Below are 22,387 nucleotides of genomic sequence, written 5' to 3'. Positions count from 1 at the left end.
ACTCATATACATGATGTCAGTCCTACAGCTTGAGAGTAATGTGTGCACCAAGATTTTTATACACACACGGCTAACGGCTATGTTCCTAAATCTATATTTAGGTGCCTAAATAAGTGGCCTGATTTTTCAAGAGTGCTGAGCACCCAGTTTACTATCTCTCATTGAAGGCTAGGAAAACATCCTGCAGTTTTGAAAAAATCAAGCTATTTATGTAGGTACCCTAAGCATGGATATAAAGAGCTTAACTTTAGGGACCTATTTTTAATATTTTGGCTGTGACTTCTACCATACAATGTAAATTATCTGTAGGTGTATCTTCTCAGTTTGATAAACTAGGAGTCACATGCATAATCCTAATGCATCAAAATGAGACCATACTTATGTTAACTAAGGAGAGCCTTCTCTCAAAATATAGAATTCAGACATTGCTTTTAAAGTCTTTGGTTTTCCATGATTAAAATGAAATGCTGAACTTCAGCTTCCCTAGTCACAATATATGTAGGTAAGGTTAAGATTTTGTCTCGGTTATTTTTAGTAAAAAAGTCAGACAGACAGGTAGGTTGTGGGCGACAACAACAACAAAAAAATCACGGATGCTTGTAACCTCTCTGTGACTTTTACTAAAAACAAGGGGAGGCGGCTGACTCGGGGGGCACTAACAGCTCTGGCCCCCACCATCCTCGGTGGCTCAGAAAAGGGGTGTTCCTGCCGCCCCAGGGCCTGGGTTAAACTTGAAGCAGAAAATGTCACTCTCTGAAAGACACGGAATCCATGACTTCCGTGACCACTGTGACAAAAATCTTATCCTTATATATAGGTATCAGTTGAACACAATGATATATTTACAATTTTTAAGCAAGTTTGAAACCTACCCTCAACGTGCAATTTGTCCTTGCCAAACTCAGTGACATAGTCTTTAGGGGTGATTTTTAAAGTTTTCAGCATCTTTTCATAACTTTAATTACTCCTGTCTGGAGACTGAAGTGAAATTTGAGATGTGTTAAACCATTTGGTGAGGCCTCATCTGGAGTAGTGTGTCCAGTTTTGGGCCCCACACTACAAGAAGGATGTGGAAAAATTGGAGAGAGTCCAGCGAAGGGCAACAAAAATGATTAGGGGTCTGGAACACATGACTTATGAGGAGAGGCTGAGGGAACTGGGATTGTTTAGTCTGCAGAAGAGAAGAATGAGGGGGGATTTGATAGCTGCTTTCAACTACCTGAGAGGTGGTTCCAAAGAGGATGGTTCTAGACTGTTCTCAGTGGTAGAAGATGACAGGACAAGGAGTAATGGTCTCAAGTTGCAGTGGGGGAGGTTTAGGTTGGATATTAGGAAAAACTTTTTCACTAAGAGGGTGGTGAAACACTGGAATGCGTTACCTAGGGAGGTGGTAGAATCTCCTTCCTTAGAAGTTTTTAAGGTCAGGCTTGACAAAGCTCTGGCTGGGATGATTTAATTGGGGATTGGTCCTGCTTTGAGCAGGGGTTTGGACTAGATGACCTCCTGAGGTCCCTTCCAACCCTGATATTCTATGATTCTATTCTATGAATTCCCATACACTATTCATAACCTCTATATGCTGGAAGCAGTTTATTGGCGTATGTTTTGCTATGTAAATTTAAATTGCATTCAAAAATCAACCACAAGAGGGAGAGGTTGCGTGCATTGAATAAGTGACACTGGTACTTTCAGTAAAATTTAGTAAATATGTTTTAATTTTTTCACAAGATGTAAAAAACTAAAGAGTCTCTGTAAAAAAGCAAATTCTACATTTTTCCATGGCAAACAGATTTCTAGGCTTCTTGCTGATCAGCCAATTTCTGTCCGATCACGTACTGCATTAATGCTAATGCTCTCGACAGGAAGATGCTTAACTGCTGTGTGGATAAGTGGTGGCACCCAGTGGTCAAACTAGAGAAAATCTGAAAGCATGTGTAACACTAGCTAAACCAGCAGCTCTCAACTTTTCCAGACTACTGTAACCCCTTTCAGGAGTCTGATTTGTCTTGTGTACCCCAAGTTTCATCTAACTTAAAAACTACTTGCTTACAAAATCAGACATAAAAATACAGAAGTGTCACAGCACACCATTACTGAAAAATTGCTGACTTTCTCATTTTTACCATAACTATAAAATAAATTGAAATATAAATATTATACTTACATTTCAGTGTATAGTACGTAGAGCAGTATAAACAAGTCATTGTCTGTATGAAATTTTAGTTTGTAGACTTCACCAGTGCTTTTTATGTAGCCTGTTGTAAAACTAGGCAACTATCTAGATAAGTTGATGTTCCCCTTGGAAGACCTCTGCGTACCCTCAGGGAATACACGTACCCCTGGTTGAGAATCACCGAGTTAAATAACCAAACCCACAGTTTTGTTAGCTGACATTTTATCTTAGGCTCAGCAAAAATCATGCAGAGGTTTCATGTAGTAATTCTTTTGCTCTAGTCAGCACTGCTGAGCCTCAGTGGGATTATTATATCCAGTTTGGGCAGCCCACTTTAAGAATGACTTGAACAAACTGGAGAGTCCAGAGCAAATGTGACCTATGAGGAAAGGCTGAAAGTATTAGGTATATTTAGTCTGCTGCAGAGAATTCTGAGGGGTGGGGGGTTGGAACCTGATGACAGCTTTCAAATATATAAAAAGTTGATATAAAGAGGACTCCATGTTCTCCATGTCCACTGAGGGTACTAGAATCAATTGGCTTAATTTGCAGCAAAGAAGATTCAGGTTACATAAAAACTTAACTAGAAAGGTAATTAAGCTCTGAAACATGTTACCTAGGGAAGCTGTGGAATCCCCATCCTTGCAGGTTTCTAAGAACAGGTGATACAAAAACCAGACAAGGAGGGTCTATGTATACTAATCAACATGAGGGAGCTGGACTAGATGACCCCTTGAGTTCCCTTCCAGCCCTATATTTCTAGGATTCTCAATCTCATGTGCCATTTTGAATACTTTAGAAATTATTTCTGTACTACGCTAATGCAGGAAGCAGCTATTGGAAGAGGTGTAGTCTTGTGGGCTGAGCAGAGGACTGGGAGTCAGGAACTTCTGAATTCTAATTCCAGCTGTGATACAACTCCCTCTGTAATCATGGGAAAGTTATAACTGCCCTACTTCAGTTTCCCCATCCATAAACTGGGGATTAACATTACCTACAGCACAGGGGGACACAACAATTAGTTATTAATAGTTATACCATGTAATCGTTTATCTTAAAAGCTTTGAAAAAAAAACTTACTAGCCACATCAGCATCTAGGATTTATGGCAGCAAAATTCAAGATGGAAAGGTTAGCCTTGTGGGGAAAACAGTGCACTGAAACACAGGAAATGGGGATTCAATACTATGCTCTGCTACAGACTTCCTGTAGTGGTCATAATTCTCTCCCCCCATGTTAGGAGAACACTGCTGTTATGCAAACTTTTTTTGTCAATCACTTGAATGGGCACCTAAAAGATGTAGGGGTGTGTGTGTGTGTGTAAGTAACAGGCCTGGACAAAAAAAAACCTCTTAGGATCGCACTACAGGAAATAGCTCTGAACTGGCAGGATAGTGGCCTGGATGAATCAGAGATCAGATTCAGTATAAATAAATGGTGGATGGCAACATGTACTGCTTTAAAAGTGTTTAGCTTGTAGGCTACAGTATACTGCAATTTACACCACACACACACACTTACAGAGAAATCAATCAACAAATAATGGCGCCGCTCTTGCAGGCCAATCCACGGTTGGAATACTATTTGAAAATGGTACCTTGTCCTCAGATTTCTGAACCTGTTCTGCACAATTTAGAAGTTATGCCACCACAGAACCACTGGGCTGGCCTTTAAAGCACAGTAAAATCAGAGGGTTCAATCTTACCTTCACATACCCAAGCACAGATTGCTGAAACAGATGCAAGAGTGGCAGCAGCCGAGTTAGGAGGACACTCGGCAGTGCAGATCCACTTTTAGAGACATGATGAAGGCCCAGGCTTAGGGTAAATTATTAGGTTTGTATTAAAAAACAAAAAAACCCACTAATTTGTGCATTAAGAACGTCCACCTTCACTGGATATACTCCATTGTTGTGATAATCAAATTTGAAAGAGTACAGTATTTGCATGGAAACTTCATTCTTCATCTATATGGAACTCCATACATAATTTTATACTAAAAGGTTAAAGAAACCTGCCTATTTAACTGCCAGTTGACCAATTAATGTATATTCACGCATATTTTATCTATACATGAATAGATTACATGAGGCTTCTTATCTTTTATTTGTTTGGTGAAACTTGAGAAGTCCACATTGTCAAAGATTCTTTAAACATCTTTACACCCTACTACCCAAAGAAACTTTGCAATAAAAACCTTGGACAATTTCCATGACAAGAAACAACTGCTCAGGGATTTCTCTCATCTAATTTGAAGTTCAATGGCTATACAAAATATCTCAACATTATTAATCTAACATACTTCCATGGCTGCCGTTACTGTGGTACCTAAGTGTCTCACAATCCTTAATGTATTTATGCTCACAACACACCCTTACATAGGAAACTGTAGATGAGGAATGGAAGCACACAGAGGCTTAGTGACTTGCGAAAGGTCACAAGATGCCTGTGGCAGAGCAAGCATTTGAACCCAGGTCACCTAAAGTCCAGATCCTGCACCAACTTACACACATGCTTAACTTGATGCACTAGGAGCAGTCCCATCAACTTTAAGCATGTGCTTAAGTATTTTCTCAGTAAGAGCCTAAATCAGACACCCAAGTAGTCATAAGGCTTTTTAAAATTACCCCAGAAGTACCTTCTCTGATAACCCTTGCTGCTGTAAACTTCTTATGTATGTTGTATACAAAATGCTCGTATTAAGACATTTTCAACAAAAATAAAATGATGAAGTATTTTGGCAGAAATGTGAACATTTTATTTAACAGCTATCAATTCTTTCTGCCCACTAGACAAAAAGAGATACCAGATTTCTTGTGTATACATAGTACTATTTTGTTTTTATAACTCCAAGTATTCAAAAATTTCATACATTAAGTCTGCTGCCTCTAATGTAGAGGAGAAAGGAAGCAAATTTAGTACAGTGACCTTCACCCTGCTTTAAATTACCCATCCATAATAAACATTTATTCAAACATGACTATATAGACCTTCACTAAGCAAGCAAATTAAACATGTGACTAATTTAAGCGAGGCACCATCTTAAGTACCTTCCTGAGTCATGGCCGTAAATGGTACAACTTCTGCAGTTTTACCACTATTGAGTCTACATGAGTTAAAAGGGACACTGTCAAAGGGGCTGCTGCTTAGTCCAAAATATGTCCAGCTTTTCCTATACCTGTTGACAGAGTTCCTGTAACTCATCTTATGCAAAACTCTACGTTTTCCACAAAGAAATACTTCAATGATAATTTTGTAGTGATTATTGCAATAAGGAAACAATTCACAAGGAATCCTACAACAAATAAATTGGAAAAAAAAATAGTCAGTTTTAAGCATTATACCAGTTATAACAAAGTAAATAAATAATAAAAGAGCAACAAATGATTAGATATACCATATTAACTGAACAGTAAAAGGAGGTGATAGGCAATACATCCATACTGAATTCCCAAAACTGATACCGCTATAATTTAACATGTCGTTTGAAAGTTATCTGAACTGTAAATAATTTTTATTATATGGCCTTCAGTTATATACATGCAGCTCCTATTAAAAATTAGTGGGATTTTTTTTTTTTTTTTAGCATAACCTATGGTTGAATTTGACCCCCTGATAAATAGAAGATTAGAAATAGATTTGCATTTTTAAGCGCTGTTCTTGAAGAACTCCTTATATTTACAAATCCATGGAGGTATGAATACATTACCAAGGCATTTTTAAAGGGGGGGGGGGGGCACCAATTTATAAATCATCAATAAATTAACATGATATAAAAAAAGCCATGATTTATACCAAGAGATATAGATACAAACTATAGTTTTTCCAGCAATTACATTCACATACTGAAAATTTTAAGTGGTGACACATCTCCTTTCAGTGATCCCACACGAATATTCACAATGAGAAAGTGCAGCCTTTGGAGAAAAACAGTTTCCGCAACAGAACTGTCTCAAAAGTTCCACTTACCAGCAAATTTAGCCTCCTGTTCAGAAAGCACTGGAAAACATGATTAATTTTAAGCATGTAAGTAGTCCCAGTGACATCAGCTTTGCAATATAAGGCACAATCCTGAAATCAATAGGACTACTCACATACTAAAAATGAAGTATGTACCAAGCGCTTTGCTGGACTAAGGCCATAGTGCCAGATTTGCAAGAGGTGCAAAGCATCGACCCCCAATAATGAGTTCAATAGGAGTCAAGAGTGACCAATACCTTGCAGGAGGTGTACAATACCAAATTGGATTAGGCCCAAATATTGTAAAATGAGTAGACTCCACAGAAAGCATTATTTCATGGTCTGGTGGATTAGCAAAAAATAAATTTTGTGCTCACCCATCTGACATCATAAGCCATGCATGAGATTTTAGTGGATTCAGCCAAAAGTAACAAAAAGTCTGTATTAATCACACAATATTTTTATACCATTACAATAAAAGCTTTTTTAACTGGCATGGTAGGGAAATGGAGGGTGCTGGTAAATTAAAAATGCCAGTTAACTCAGAGGTAGGGGTTTGGAGTGCTGGGGGATGGCTGTGGGGCAGGGGCGTAAGAGGGGCTGCAAGGCACGGACTCAGAGGGGGAGTTTGGGTCCGGGGGCGGAGGGCTTAGGGCTGGGGCACGGGAGGGACTCGAGGTGCTGGATGCGGGGGCTCACCTCCAGCGGCTCCCCATCCCTGATGCTCCTGGTGGAGGTGCAGCCAGATGGCTCTGCAAGCAGGCACGCTGCCTCTGTCTGCAGGCGCTGCCCCCCCACCCCCCGGCCACAGCTCCCTCTGGCTGTGGTTCCCAGCCAATGGGCTGGGAGCTGCGGAGTCAATGGTCAGGGACAGGGACGGAGGTAGTGTGCCTGCAGAGCCGCCTGGCCACACCTCCGCCAGCAACAGCAGGGATGGGGAGCTGCTTAGGGGGAGCTGCCGGAGGTGAGCGCCCCCTCCCTCCATCCAGCACCATGAGCCCTTCCCGGACCCCAATCCCCCTCCTGGACCCAAACTCTCTCCCAGAGCATGCCCCGCAGCCCCTCCCACACCCCATCCTCCTGCCAGCCCCACACCAACCACACTATCCACCAGACTTTCAGTGCAGATCAGAAATGCTGGTTTAGAGAACTTGCTGGTTGGTGGGGTGCTAGATAAAAAAGCTTTTACTGTATTAACTCATTTTACAGTATTTTAGGCACTACTTATAGTATGAGAAAGCAGCAGTTATGATTTTGTGAATCAGTTCTAATAAGCACAAGTTTGTGCATATTCTGGAAGAGATATGGTTGTAAGACAAAATAAGCTCACTCTAGTAGCAGGCTAAAAACAAAACAAACCCCACAGGACTGCTTTTCTATTGCCTTACACCTTGTGCAGTCACTAAAAGCTCACTCTAATGCTTAAACAACATTGGAACAGGCCCTTTCAGAATAGCAGCATTTTATACCCAGGTGGCAAAGTCATGAAGAAGAGATTTCCAACTCCAAATTTCCTTCTCTTTATGAACTAAAATTTTGTTAGTAAGAAAGAAGATCTAAAGTTAAAATTACATCTCTTTCACCATTTATGCCACTGATGTTTTGCACTTCACTCAGCTTGGACAGTCAATACAGAATAACCGGTTTTACTTTGTGGTTCTCACGCCATAACAACGCTGCAATTTTGTTTCACAAACACACACAAAAACCTTTTCATTATGCTTATATGTCTGAAAGCATTTATATTAATAATTATATTAAAATTAAACCAATATAGGGACCTGAACTTGTTGACAATACCCTTTTAACTCTGTGGAAACGTCAAACAAATGCAAGCCATTGTGCAAAGTAAAGGCAGACTTTATCCTGTGGGGGAAGGGGGTGGAATTGGGTTTTTCCTCATTAGTTCTTCAGATCATTTAGCTTTCTTTCCTGTGAATTCACTTTTTCCATTAGCAGGAATATGTGTTCTGCAAACTCCCGAATGGCACCACGGCCACCATTACTTTTACAAATGTAGCCAGCAGCCTTCTGAGCAGTGGCGCAAGCATCTGCAGGAACACCGCTCATGCCAGCTTTCTTTAAGCAGTCCACATCCGATTCTTCATTTCCTATCAAAGGGGGAATTTAGATATGTTGAAGTGAGATAACTAAGCATTTTCTCTTGAATGTGATGAATTGCAACTTGGTTAATAAATTTAAAAAATAATTTTTATTTTTACAGCATTTTTCACCTGAGGATATCAAAAGCACCTCACAAACTGGAATCAATCAACCCTTACTAAACCTAAATGAGAGATGTAAAATTTACAGGTAGTGGCTACAAGACGAGAAAAATATTAAGGGCCAGATCTTGCAGATACTTAAGATCATGCATAACTTTATACACAAGAGTAGTGCCTTTAAAGTATATGGAACTATTCAAGCACTCGTTTAGCTTTACACAAGTGTTTGGAGGATTGGGCCCTTAACTGTTAATTGAAAAACCCTTTGCACAGTAGAATCAGAGCTTTCAGCAATTTGGTTATTAATCTTTCCTATTAAACTACTGGCAAAGTGCTTTGAAGATAAGCCATACTATGTATTATTTAACTGGACCTGTGTATGTTGCATGAAGTTTCATTATAAAAAAAGAAACTAACCTAAGTAAGCCACTTCTTTCCAGGATAAACTCATTTTATTAATCCAGTCTTCCACAACTCGTAGTTTGTGTGTCACACTCACTATCACCTCACAATCCAATTTCATAGCAGAAATAGTCTTGGAACATCTTTCAGAGATTAGCCATACCTATTAAATCAAGTCAAATTAGAATAAACTCCATATACAGACACAAAGTGACTTTTGAATGATCGTACTGGAAATTGCTTTTAGAAAATCTCTGATAAAGGCACTAGCATTCCATAGCTGAAGTATCTCTTTTGGACTCAAAACAGAGCTGATTAGGATGCAAGACCACATTATTGACCTTGCATTTCTAGTCATTAGGGAAGAGTGATTTATCCATACATAGGTTTCCTTCTAATTCTCAAAACACAAATTCTCATTTCTCTCTTTAAACACAACACATGCCACCATTGTTAAATGAAATATTGGTTGTCACAATCGTGGTGTGCTGGCTATCAAATGCCCGAAGGTCTCAACAGCTAATCTAAACCACACAGGGCAATACAAATATCTTTCTACAATATTTGTACACATGTATTTGAAATATTTTCCATGATTTCTCCGTCTAGTAATATTCTTGTGATTTGCACTCGGGGCTCTGGAGTTTCAGCAAAATTCTAAAAGAAAGAGCTACATAAACACTGAAAGTAAATGTTGGAAGTACACTTTGTATTTGAAAGCTAGGAACAAAGCATTTTGTAGGGTAAAACAAAAGTTAAAACCACTTACGTGTGTTTTTGTTTAAAAAAAAAAAAAAAATGTATAGGCAAAATTCTCCTTTCCAGTCTGTGCTGCAAGTGGTCAGTGAATACTCTGCACTCATCATTTTATATTTAGAATCAATGGGAGTTGTGCGCAGAGCAAGATACCATATGTCCGTGGTATACACTGAGGTGCAGAACAAAACTCACAGCCCCAGGGGTTTTGTGACATCTTTGGACCCCCTCACAATTCCCAATACTAGGGTACAGAAATGGGCTCAGACATACTTTGGCAGCCCAAGACAAGCAGTCTATAGGCAACAGTGATTCACAGAATCACCATAGCAGCAACTACCAGGTCTCTGCCCCGCCCCGCCCCACCCCTACCTTTGTTGTGTCCCCCAAGAGCTGCAACAGGGGCCTCATAAAACAGCATGCAGCTATCTTACTCAGTTCCTGCACTGGGAAGTTCTCCCTGGCTGAATCAATCAGGCAGTACAGTAAATGTAAGTTTGATTTATAGGACTGATCCTGCACCAACTGAAGATCTTACACACGTGTAAGATCTTCACTAAGGCAGAATTTAATGATTAAGGAAAGCAACTTAAAACAATGTGGTTTTAGTTTTTTCACTTGTCTTGAACTCTTAGGACTTCTGAGATGAAGGATGGATGATCTTGTGGTTAAAAGCACTAGATCAGGACTCCAATGATCTGCGCTTAATTTCCTCTCTCTACACACTTCTTGTGTAACCTTGGGCAAGTCAGTTAATCTTGTGTCTCAACTCCCCATCTATCACAAGGGGATAATAGTGCTTCTGTAGCTCAGAGGGCTTTTGTGATGACAAATTCATTAAGGTTCATGAGGAACTTAGATACTATGGCGAGTAGGAGCCACACAATTACTGAGATAAAGGACTACTGCTCAGCATGCGCTCCAGATCAGCAGCACATGCAACATGAGTGGTGCCAACACAATATTATACAAATTCCTTCCCCGCGTCTTGGGAAAACTAGCGCAAATGTCAACGCAAGTATGACTGAGATCTAGAAACTTGTCATAACCACACAAGAACTAGAGATCCTACGGTTACCACCATCCGAGTATACTGTGGTGCTCAGATGGCTTAATCAAAATTGTTCTCAGAAGTGCCCTGCCCCACCTCTATTTTAATTTTTAAAAGTTCACGGTGTGGAAGTTAAACAAGGAACAAAAAGGATGCTTACCTGAACTCCTCTTTTCTTTAATAAGGAAATCCCAACAGCATCTCTAACATCATAAGAGATTATTTCTTTTTGATCTTCTGACAAATAAATGTGACCATTGGTGAGACACCCATCAATGTTGCAAACCAGTAGCTTCACCTCCTTTAGCGGCTCTTTACCAAAATATCCATATCTAGACAAAGAAGCTATCATTTCAGGATGGAACTCTTTGGAATTACATTTAAAATAATTAAAATAAAAAGTAACCCATTAATGCAAAGCAAAGGATCTTGGTTTGTGATTCTTGGTTACTTTCACAAGAAGAAAGACTCCCTGACGTCTTAGTTTTCACAATATACCCCCAAAGATAAATGCAGAATAAATGAATCTGTATTTCTCAAAACCTGAAAAAACAAAAAACTTACTAACAAACACAGCTCTGTGGCGAAAGACAAGTTGCCCATGTTGTCCATTTTAATTTTTTTTAAAAATAGCAACCGTTTTATTTTCTTTAGAACAGCGAGTTATGTTTTATAGCACTTATTTTAAGAAAAAAATGTGGAAAAAGGGGTCACAGATACAATGACCAAAGTATTACTTAACCTTTACATTACAGTAGTGTCTGTGGTGCCTAATCCTAATGTAGGCCCTGTTTTACAAACACAGAAGTAGGCATGGTGTCTGCATGGAGATCTTACACAAAGCCTTGGACAGAGTCTGAGTGGGACATACTAAAGAAGTGCTATGTTAAGACGGGGTTTTTGAATCACCTACCCCCAGGCTGAAAGCGCAGAACCGAGAACAAGGCCAATTCAGCTGATCTCAACAGCCTTAGGAGGTGGTGCAGGGATAGGGAGAAAAATAGTTACTCAAATGTCTTTGACCTAAGCTGTTTCTTTAAACAAACATCAACATTGAAAAAAAACAGATCGATCAAATTTTGGTCATACTAACACTTAAAGGCTGATATTCAAGATCAACTGACAAAATGCATCACAATTATAATAAATACTGAACTTTCAAAACCTTCCTTTTTACCTCAGCACTCTTTGCTCTGCAATAGGCCAATCGATGTCTATGTCTATATCCACGCTGCGTTCAGCACGCATTTCATAGTAGATCACTTTTCCACCCTAAACAAATTTGATTTCAGTTGTATTATTCCCCATACTTCATATCAGTAGCTAACACAAGAGCAACTTAAAGACAGAAGCGTGTAGCTTTCAGGACTAAATGAAGAGGACTAAATATTTGTAACTCCATATACAGTAGTGATCAACTTACTTAGCTGGAAAAAACAAACATTTGTTAATACTACTTTCCACTTGCACAGTGCTTTTCATCCTAGACTTTTACAAACTCATTTTTGTAAAGCACTTTATTACTCTTATTTTACAGCCAAGGAAACAGACACAAAGACTTTCATCACTAAACCATACTGACTTCACTACGTCATATAGTGGGAAAAGAGACCGCGGCACAGTTAGTTCTGACTCCGTACAACTATTTACTGGCAAGACAGACTCTCTTATCTCAGGATTTCTGGATCTCTTACAGCATGGTGGGCAAGACACAGTCTTTTGTGCCTCAGTTTCCCCATCTGTAAAATGGAGTTCAGACTACTGATCTCTCAGAGAGTTGTTATGAGAAATACTTAATGTTTGTAAATCATTTTGACTTCCTCTGATGGAAGGCACCCTCTAGAAGTAGCAAGTTATTAATATTAAGTGAAAAAAGTCACTGATTTTTCTGTTGCACTATTCAGCACAAGGCTCTAAACGGCTTTTCACTTTACTGCAGAGTACATTTCCAGTTTAGTACATAGGAACCATGCCCTGAATAATAGTTGCTGTGTACAACTCTGATGGGCAGACTGGACACTGCACCTTAGCATCGAAGAATTAAGATTAAAAAAAGGATTTCATTTTCAGCTTCAGAAAGACCAGCTCTTAGTGGAAAATCTCAGATAATGCCAAAATATTATTGTAGAAAGTGGATGCTGACAATAAATAGGCTCAACTATCTCTTTAGTAAGAAGCCAAAGAGCTATTATGTTTAATTGCTTCCTCTGCAGCTAACATGATAATGTTGCAACACTGAATGAAGTTGGCTGCAAGACAAAACTTACACAGCATGGCTAACAGTCTCAGCTGGGACAACCTTCTGTGCAAGGGGAGCCAATTACAGCTACTTCATCCAAGAGCCAGGTCTACACTAGCCTTGGAGCTTTACTAATGTGTGTTAGTTGGCTGTGAGCTCCAAGAGTGTGGGAGTACAGCACACCCCTTCCCGGATACATCCCTTATGTTGCAGGCTACAGAAGAGGGGTATGTAGGAGTAAGATACACCAGTTCTGCACCATCTGGTAACTAACCCACTTCAAAGGATCCCTCCAGCATGGGAGAATCATCTGCTTTCCGTTCCAAATGAAGTGGAACACAACTCAGGACTGAGTCCTGTAAGTTTTTAGAAATATTTTGCATTTCTAAAACTAAAGGATTCAAAGCACTCTGCAAAGTTAGTCAATTAAGCCTTGTGAGATAAGCATTATCTTCATTTTACCAATAGGGAAACTGAGGTAGAGAGATTAAGTACTTGCTAAAAGTCACAAGGAAGTTGGTAATATAGCCACAGCCCTCTTTATCTACATGCCACATTGGGGGCTTGAGCCTAAAATTCTTACGTAAGTAAGCAATTCCACTGAAGTCAATGCATAAGGAATACTCAGTTGAATTAAGAGTCATAGAACCGAATCCTGGAGTTCCAATAGGAATTCTAATACTGCACTTTTATAGGCCTAAGGATACACAGTCTTCTTGTGCAAATTCTTTAAGAAAGCTATATCATAAGAACTGTACCTACTAGTGCCAGAGGGTTAAACAGTAGTTAAGGGTTACATATAATAAGTTACAACACACCTGGTTTCAACCCTTTCTGCCTGGCATCTGCTTCCCCGCCCCCCTTAACTTACTATAGCCAATTACATGCATCACAACTGCCAGCGTCAAAGGGCTTTGAGCTCCATAATGAAAGAGTACAAGAGGTATTACTCTAAAAAGCCCTGTAAAATAGAAGCACTAACTTGTAAGCAGCCTCCTTCAATCAAGTGCTTTTTAGCAAAGTAAAATGATCCATTTTCACACAGTTCTCCATCCCAATCCTGACGCCGGGGCCGCTTTGCTGGATTCAGGTTTTGGGGCTTTGTCACTTTGTTAACTGTAAACAAAATCATGACAAAATGAAAAAATAAAAGCTTATGTTTAGAGTCACTTTCTTCTTTAAATAACTTGCTGCTGGGAAATTAAGGGTACAAAATAGTCACTAGCTACTTTGATTCCTGTTTCAGTAAGGGTAGGTATGCAAGAATCATTGAACTGTTGTCCCTCTCGGTAACTTTGGATCCCAAGGTGTAGGAATGCCCTATATTTCTTGTACAGAAAACTGAAAGATCCCCATTCAAATTTGCAGAGAACACATCTATCTTAGAAGTCTTCAGACCAAAACCTGCCCCATGGCCCTTCCCCTTCCCTCACCTCACCCTGTTAGAGTGTCCCTGCCTCTGTGAAAGAAAAACTGCTCTTCTCCTATTACCATTTCTAGTACCTTGTATGGAAAAATCCGAGTATTTTTTGCCTTTTTAGGGAAATTAAAAAAAAGGTCATTCATCTATGTATCTTAAAACAGTATTTTTTTCTTATATGTCTACCACATATCCTCACGCCATGTTATTCCTTCTGTAATAATTCCTTGCACCATGTGGGGGGAGGAGGGGGGGAGGGATAGTTTTAGGAGCACTCAGGACACTATCTTGGAGGGATGTTAAGTAATCTTGTCCCCCACTGAAGGTAATGAGATTTGAGAGTGCTCAACATAGTACAGGACTGGCATCTCGAAACAGAGATGACACATTAGATCTGAAAGCCTGAGAACATGTATTAAGCACACAAAGCTGACTGTATGATGATACTTGTACACTAAATGATAGTATTATGGCTCTTGTACAATAAAAGCTACAGCTAAATTTTCATTTTCAAAGCAATTTGCAAAATGTTACTCAAGAGTTCCTGTTCTGATAGAATAAAATAAATGATTAGTGAAAAGTATTTAAGTAGGGCTGTCAATTAATCACAGTTAACTGTGATTATTTTGAGTTAACTCATGCGATTAACTCAAAAAGATGAATCGTGATTAAAAAAAATTAATTGTGATTAATCACACTGTTAATAGAATACCAACTGAAATGTATTAAATCTTTTTGGATGTTTTTCTACATTTTCAAATATACCTATTTCAATTACAACATATAATACAAACTGTACAGCACTCATTATTTTTGATTATCATTCTTACAGTGAAAATATTTGTAAACAAAAGAAATAGTATTTTTCAATTCACCTCATACAAGTACTGTAGTGCAATCTCTATCATGAAAGTGCAAGTTACAAATGTAGTTTTTTTTGGTTATATACTGCACTCAAAAACAAAACAATGTAAAACTTTACAGTCTACAAGTCCACTCAATCCTACTTCTTGTTCAGCCAATCGCCAGGAGAAACAAGTGTGTTTACATTTATGGGAGATAATGCTGCTTGCTTCTTAATTACAACGCACCTGAAAGTGAGAACAGGCGTTCGCATGGCACTGTTGTAGCTGGCGTCACAAGATATTTACATGCGAGATGCGCTAAAGATTTATATGCCTCTTCATGCTTTGGCCATCGTTCCAGAGGACATGCTTCCATGCTGATGATGCTCGTTAAAAAATAATGCGTTAATTAAATTTGTGACTGAACTCCTTGTGGGAGAAGAGTATGTCTCCTGCTCTGTTTTACTCACATTCTGCCATATATTTCATGTTACAGCAGACTCGGATGATGACCCAGCACGTTGTTCGTTTTAAGAACACTTCACTGCAAATTTGACAAAATGCAAAAAAATACCAATGTGAAATTTCTGAAGATAGCTACAGCACTCAACCCAAGGTTTAAGAATCTGAAGTGCCTTCCAAAATCTGAGAGGGACGGGGTGTGGAGCATGCTTTCAGAACTCTTAAAAGAGCAACACACTGATGCGGTAACTACAGAACCCAAACCACCAAAAAAGAAAATCAACTTATTGCTGGTGGCATCTGACTAAGATGATGAAAATGAATATATGTCAATACGCACTGCTTTTGATCATTTTCAAGCAGAACCCATCATCACCATGAACACGTCCTCTGGAATAGTGGTTAAAGTATCAAGGGACATATAAATCTTTAGCACATCGGGCATGTAAATATCTTGCCAGCTACAACAGTGCCATGCAAAACCTGTTCTCACTTTGAGGTGACATTGTAAACAAGCAGGCAGAATTATCTTCTGCAACTGTAAACAAACTTGTTTGTCTGAGCAATTGGCTGAACAAGAAGTAGGACTGATTGGACCTGTAGGCTCTAAAGTTTTACATTGTTTTATTTTTGAATGCAGGTTTCTTTTGTACATAATTCTACATTTGTAAGTTCAAGTTTCATGATAAAGAGATTACACTGCAGTACTTGGATTAGGTGAATTAAAAAATACTCTTGTTTTTTACAGTGCAAATATTTGTAATAAAAAATATAAAGTGAGCACTGTACACTTTGTATTCTGTGTTGTAATTGAAATCAATCTATTTGAAAATGTAGAAAACTGAAAAATATTTAAATAAATAACACAAGTTAGCATGTTAAGATAAAGACTATGGGGTAACCTAGGGTTCCCTTGTTTTGTCAACTAAAACTACCACTACTTTGTCTTCACTACGATTTTATCTCGTGTTAATTATCACGTGTTAGCCAACATGAGATAAGAACCTACTTTTTCTCCTAGTGAAGATGCAAGCCTTTGCTGTCTGATAGACATATAGCATATTATCTGTGGGGGGACATAAACCAAGGGGGTTTTGACAGAGTAATTTTATGTTTAAATATGGTAGTGACACTTGTACTTTGAGCTTCAGGTCATCTCTAACAAACGAGTGAACATTAACAAAATGATAAATGTGACTAACAGCTACATTAAAACATCACTATTTAAAAAAAGACAAAGCTATTTGGGTTCCTCTGATTATGAAATGTATGCTTTTGATGTCACTTCCAAGTATAATGAACATAAAGCTTGCTAGACTGGAAGCTTTATGAACAATGGTAATAATCAGGATCTTCAGAATATTACCTCCTTTTATCTCACTCCATCTAAACAGATGCCGTCTTACAACAGAGAATACACACTCAAAGCCGTCCTCTCGGATCATTTTTGCCACTTTAATAAGATCATCAGGATGTAAACAAGGAGATGTTGCCTGAATATTTCCTATAATATCAACCTCTAAAGAATGAAAAATAAAATACATAATGAGAAACTTTGTATGAAATATTCAATACGTATAAATAATAAAATACTTCCACTTGACTATTAACATTATTTACACACACATACAATTCCAAAGAAATCCCATGACAGATACATAAGTTATATGGTTAAGTGATTCACTTTAGCCATTAAAAAAATTGTTGCTATAGCATTACTAATTAATATTTTTTTCTTAAAAAGACCCCCTTCCTCACTGATTTCAGTGGGAGTTAAGGGCATTGAGCACCCTGACACATTGGGACCTAAATCAATAGCAACAAATATACCCTTATGATGAAGAAGAAACTCTTTGATGGCATCCAAAGAAGTAGAAGAGTCCTGAGATACTTCAGAGCTTCTGCGATGGACTTGCGCACCAAACTGCTTTGCCACTTTCTCAATTTCATCGTGATCTGTGGAAACCCACACACTGTTGGCAGACAAAGACACACAGCGTGAATGATTAGAGAGAGAACACAAGAGAAGAATTAACACTAATCTCTAAATGCACTGTATAACATTAATGGGCTGATTACTAGTCTTACTCATGACAGTAGAAATCTGAACACCAAATGAGACAAATGTTTAAATTGGATGTCTGCATCCCATTTCTAAATTGTCAGTGGAGCAACTACAATCATGGGAGTTAAAGTCAATGCTGCATTTTAGTAGATGCCTCATAAGAAAGCACTTAGCAAGATAAAACTCTTTGCTAGTTAAGCACTGATTGAATTAGACAGCCAAACTAATTACAAGCCTAGCCACTCTCACTGTTTCACATACAGTTACAGAAGTATTAGGCTTGGTTTTGAAGCACAAGGACATCAAAGTGAAGCCATCAAACTGTGACCACCTGTCACAGAATACCAAGAAATAGTTTGCCTCCAATTCTTTGAAGATGAAAAGTGATGGCCAATTTTTATTCTTGCTGTGAAGGCTGGTAACTGGTGTCCAAATGCTCACTAACCTCCTAAGAATCATCACACCTTAATAGTGCCTGCATCTGGAAAAAGAACTAGTTTAGGTATTTTGTGTTAGTAAAACTACAGCAGTCACCAGCAGGATAAGAAACCAGAAACCAACCAACCAAGTTAAATTAGATTAAAATCCATTTTCCGCAAAAGCTGAGTGGTATTGTAATCTAACACTTTATGATGTCTGCACTTCCATACCTGTAGGAAATGCATTATTTTAGAGTGTTCTAATTTGTTTGGCACATTGTAACAGTCTATTCAGATGAATCCATGTTGAATTTGAAATAGTTGCATAGTTCAGAAGCTATGATGATGTTAATGCAATGACCATTCACATCTGTTTGCATGGATTCAGTTATAAATTAGCTTATTCTGGAACTACAGTAAAATAAATGCAATAGGTTCAATCCCACCCGAGTGACTGCTAATCAAATGACAGCCACAGAGATTCTGGCACAATAAGCCCCAATATAGCAGGATTATCAGGAATGATAAATATTTGCAAAAGGAGGGTTGGGTTAATTGTGTACTGTTGCAAAATGCAGGCATATGGAGTGTGAAACCACTGCCATCAGAATTAAAATTTAAAGAACCCCAAAATGTAACAAATCCAATAAAACTTGAGAGAAAAAAAATAACCTTGTTTTGTCTTAGGGATACTAATATCTTTCTCACTGTACTACACACAATAAATGGTGCTCATCTTTTATAAGTTTTTCCATTCAATCATCAGAATATAAATAAATAAATAAATTAAATAAATGATGGCAGCAGCTCCAGGTCACAAATTACAACACTCATGTGAGCCACTACACAGCAGTGAATATTAGTTTCCAGGTATCTCCACATGTTCTGGAATAAAACTATCTCAAACTAAACAGTTTAAAAAACCCCACAGCCCTTTACATTAAGCAAAGAGCTATTCCTCCTGTACATATTTACATTTCCCCTTCAAGTTCTTTAAAGGGACCTGGAAAACGTATTCCATTTCTGTCTAACAGTTCTGTACCTCCTGCAGTTAAAAGATTAAATGGGTGTGTCTGTCCTGTTCATGAATGCAGCCAGCAAGAAGAAAATTAGCAGGCCACTATAATCATGGCATATCTATAATCTCCACATTAGGCAGCATAAAATGCAGGATAAGAGCCAAGGCTCAGGGTACTTCCTGGTCAATGGGAGCTAACTCAGCTCCCCGGCACTCAGGTGCTGCAGAAGGGACAGGAGGTGGCGGCTTAATTTAAATTTGAAAATCGAAGTCTATTAATTAATGAAGAGTAATTGTAACCGTTAACATTAATATATTAATAACATTCAAAGTATATGAATATACAGTAACTTTAACAAGTAATATTACTATGTGAATCACAACACTCAAGAAGTATATTATTTAGTTAACCTAAAACCAAGACACGTCGCTAATTAAAACTTCCCTGAGGGGATGGGGCTGCAAAGGGGGAGGGAGGGGCTCCCCGCGCATGCGCACCTCTGGAAGACCCCGGCGTCGATAGCCGCCCGCAGCACCCAGCCGATGAGCGGGACCCCGGCCAGGGGCTTGATGTTCTTCAGCGGGATCCCCTTGCTGCCGCCGCGCGCCAGCACCAACGCAGCCATGTGCGGGGGGGGGCGCTGCGCGGCCTCGGCCGCCGGCCCGGGGCTGGCTGAAGCAGCGGCCGAATCCATCTTCCTCTGGGGAGCCTCGGCCCCGCCTCCTCCCCGGCTGCCACGCGTCAGCCCCCGCCCCCCGGGGCGGCCCCCACAGCCAGGAGCATGCCGGGAAATGTAGTTCTGGCGCTGTAGCCTTCTGGGGGGGAGGGGCAATTAAGCCTTGTAGAGGATGAGGGGGCGGGGTTGGTGCCCAGCACAGGGTAGGGTGCGAGGGCAGGGGGTGCCCTGTCCAATACAGGGTGGAGGGAGGGAATACATCTCAGAAGAGTTCAAGGAAGAACAAACCCACAGGTTGACCAGATGTCCCGATTTTACAGGGACAGTCCCGATTTTTGGGTCTCTCTCACATAGGCACCTATTAACCCCCCCCACCTCCTGTCCTGATTTTTGACACTTGCTGTCTGGTCAGCTTACCATTAGTGATGGCTTTTTGGACTGAGTTTCAGAGCCAGCCTGGCTTAGTGTTAATCCTACTATGGATCCTGGGAAATGCGCAGCTAGGCCTGCTCAAAACCAGAGTCCCCCCTCTGCAATTGTGTGGGAGGAACCATTGAGCCCTGCTGGCAAATGATTACAGGGAACAACGAGTGAGAAAAAGGGGCTGTGTGTGAAGGTCATAGGGCCGCTCCTCAAAGGAGTCAGTGGATGATGCCTATAGGCACTTTGCCCAGAGATGTCATACAATAAGGGAGCAGAAATAAGCCCCACAGACAGAGGGAGGGATAGCTCAGTGGTTTGAGCAGTGGCCTGCTAAACCTAGGGTTGTGAGTTCAATCCTTGAGGGGGCCATTTACAGATCTGGGGCAAAAATTGGGGATCGGTCCTACTTTGAGCAGGGGGTTGGACTAGATGATCTCCTGAGGTCCCTTTCAACCCTGATGCTCTATGAGGCAGAGTTCTCCCATCCCCATCAAGCTTCTTGGTCAGGTGGATGGCCTTCTTGGCCAGCGCCAGGAGGAGGCTGACAAGAAGGTCTTGAGAGTTGATGGGGATACTGATGAGGTGTGGGGAAAAATGCAGCCAGAATGTAAGTAGGAGGTTTTAGAACTGGAAAGAGGCAGGCGGGTGGGGGGGCAGCCTGACTTGTTGTACGTTGATCCGCAGCAAGTTGTCACTCTTGTTGTAGAAGAACATTGCTGGGGGAACATTAAACTGCAGCAATCAAATGCCTGTTGGCTTAGTATTAAGCGGGGAGCACCACAGAATGGGTATAAGTAAATCCTTTGTCTCTCTCGCATGCCATGACGACTTTTCCTGAATTTTAAGGGATAACATCCCACAAACCTGCATCCAAGAAAGAACCGCTTAAAAGCATATATTTTAAAGTTATATTCATGTAATGCATGATACAGTGTGATACAAATATATGATTGCATATCTTGAATAAAAGCACTTTGTATCCCTTAGAAACACTGTTCTGTATTTTTCTTGCAGTTGCCTTTTGTATTCGTTAGTGCATGTTCATTATTTCCTGCATTTGTTATGAATTCCAGTAGAGTGCAGCCTAATCACACAGGAATCATTTTATGATGAATATATCCTTCAGTGAAAGGAAAGACCCTTGAGCCTTTCATTTCATTTAAGTTAGAGCGGAGGTTCCCAGGCTGTGGTCTATGAGAACTATTAGTCCATGGGTCATTTGGTTGTGGTCTGTGGAGAGCTGGCTGGTCATAAGGTTAGCTTTCCTCCTTTTTCCATTTGCTAAAGTGCTTTAAAAGATACCGAGAAAAAAACCCCAATTTTCTAGTATTATTTTTCCCATGCAAGCAATGGCTTTATTTTCCACAGTCATGCTATGTTGTCAGGAATGGGAGTCTCCATAATATGATCTCTTTATTAAGCTCCGGGCCAATCTGGAAAAGTTTGAGAACCCCTGAGTTAGGGGTTTGGGACTTAGTTTGGTATGACAAAACTTTCATTGACTTAAACGGGGCAAAATTCCACCCATAGGCTATACACTGCTAAATCCTTTTCGAGAAGTGCCATTTAAGACAAATTCTGCCTCAGTCTGCGCTGGTGAGTTAGGAAACGGAAGAGGACCTAGGGAACTTATTTCTCACCGAATGCACCTAGCAGAAACAAAGTGAGATACCAGCCTATGATCATGGGACCACCAATGTTCCATTTCATGAGCACAACTAATTTATTTGTACTCCCTATTAGCTGTGTACTTTTTTTTTTATTTTATCATTTTCAGTGAGTTCAGTGCTACTGAGATGGGCTAGGTCAGTCCTGGAGACTTAAGTCCTCTAACCGCAGTGCTGGAGCAGCACGAGCAGTAGCACTGCAAGCCTCAGATTAGCTTGTTGATGTGCCTTAGGCTATGTCTACACTCAAACTGCTACAGTGGCACAGCTGCAGCTGTACCGCTGTAGTGCTTCAGTGTACACAGGGCTGGATTAAGACAGGGGTTTAAGGGGCTGCAGCCCAGGACCCCGGCTCAAGGGGGCCCCCGCAAACATAAATCACAGGCAGCGATCTCCGGGCTGCTAAAAGGGGCACTCAGGCTGCCTGCCATAGCCCCACGCCATTCCCGGAAGCAGCTAGCTGCTAGCATGTCTCTGCAGCCCCCAGCACCATCCCTGCAGCTCCCATTGGCTGACATCCACTACGCTGATGTAAATTTGCAGTAACACCATCAATTTCAATTAACTTACTCTGGATATACATGGCT

The 22,387-nt window shown here is 40.0% G+C and overlaps 1 protein-coding gene across 1 annotated transcript; it reads right to left on the bottom strand.

Annotated features, from left to right (window-relative positions):
* Nucleotides 1–3,319: 3,319 nt before the first annotated feature.
* On the bottom strand, nt 3,320–19,752 carry CMAS (cytidine monophosphate N-acetylneuraminic acid synthetase). The gene is made up of 8 exons (XM_074949220.1): nt 19,532–19,752; nt 17,362–17,504; nt 16,898–17,050; nt 13,787–13,920; nt 11,743–11,837; nt 10,726–10,897; nt 8,774–8,921; nt 3,320–8,242 (listed from the first exon to the last, which is right to left on the bottom strand). Exons 1-8 carry the CDS (start codon nt 19,726–19,728, stop codon nt 8,034–8,036), a joined length of 1,251 nt encoding a protein of 416 aa, XP_074805321.1. The 5' UTR covers nt 19,729–19,752; the 3' UTR covers nt 3,320–8,033.
* Between the last annotated feature and the right edge of the window lie 2,635 nt (nt 19,753–22,387).

The sequence above is a fragment of the Natator depressus genome, chromosome 1 (assembly GCF_965152275.1).
Source record: "Natator depressus isolate rNatDep1 chromosome 1, rNatDep2.hap1, whole genome shotgun sequence".
NCBI classification, from domain to species: domain Eukaryota; kingdom Metazoa; phylum Chordata; order Testudines; family Cheloniidae; genus Natator; species Natator depressus.
This window is presented reverse-complemented; position numbering and strand designations above follow the sequence as displayed.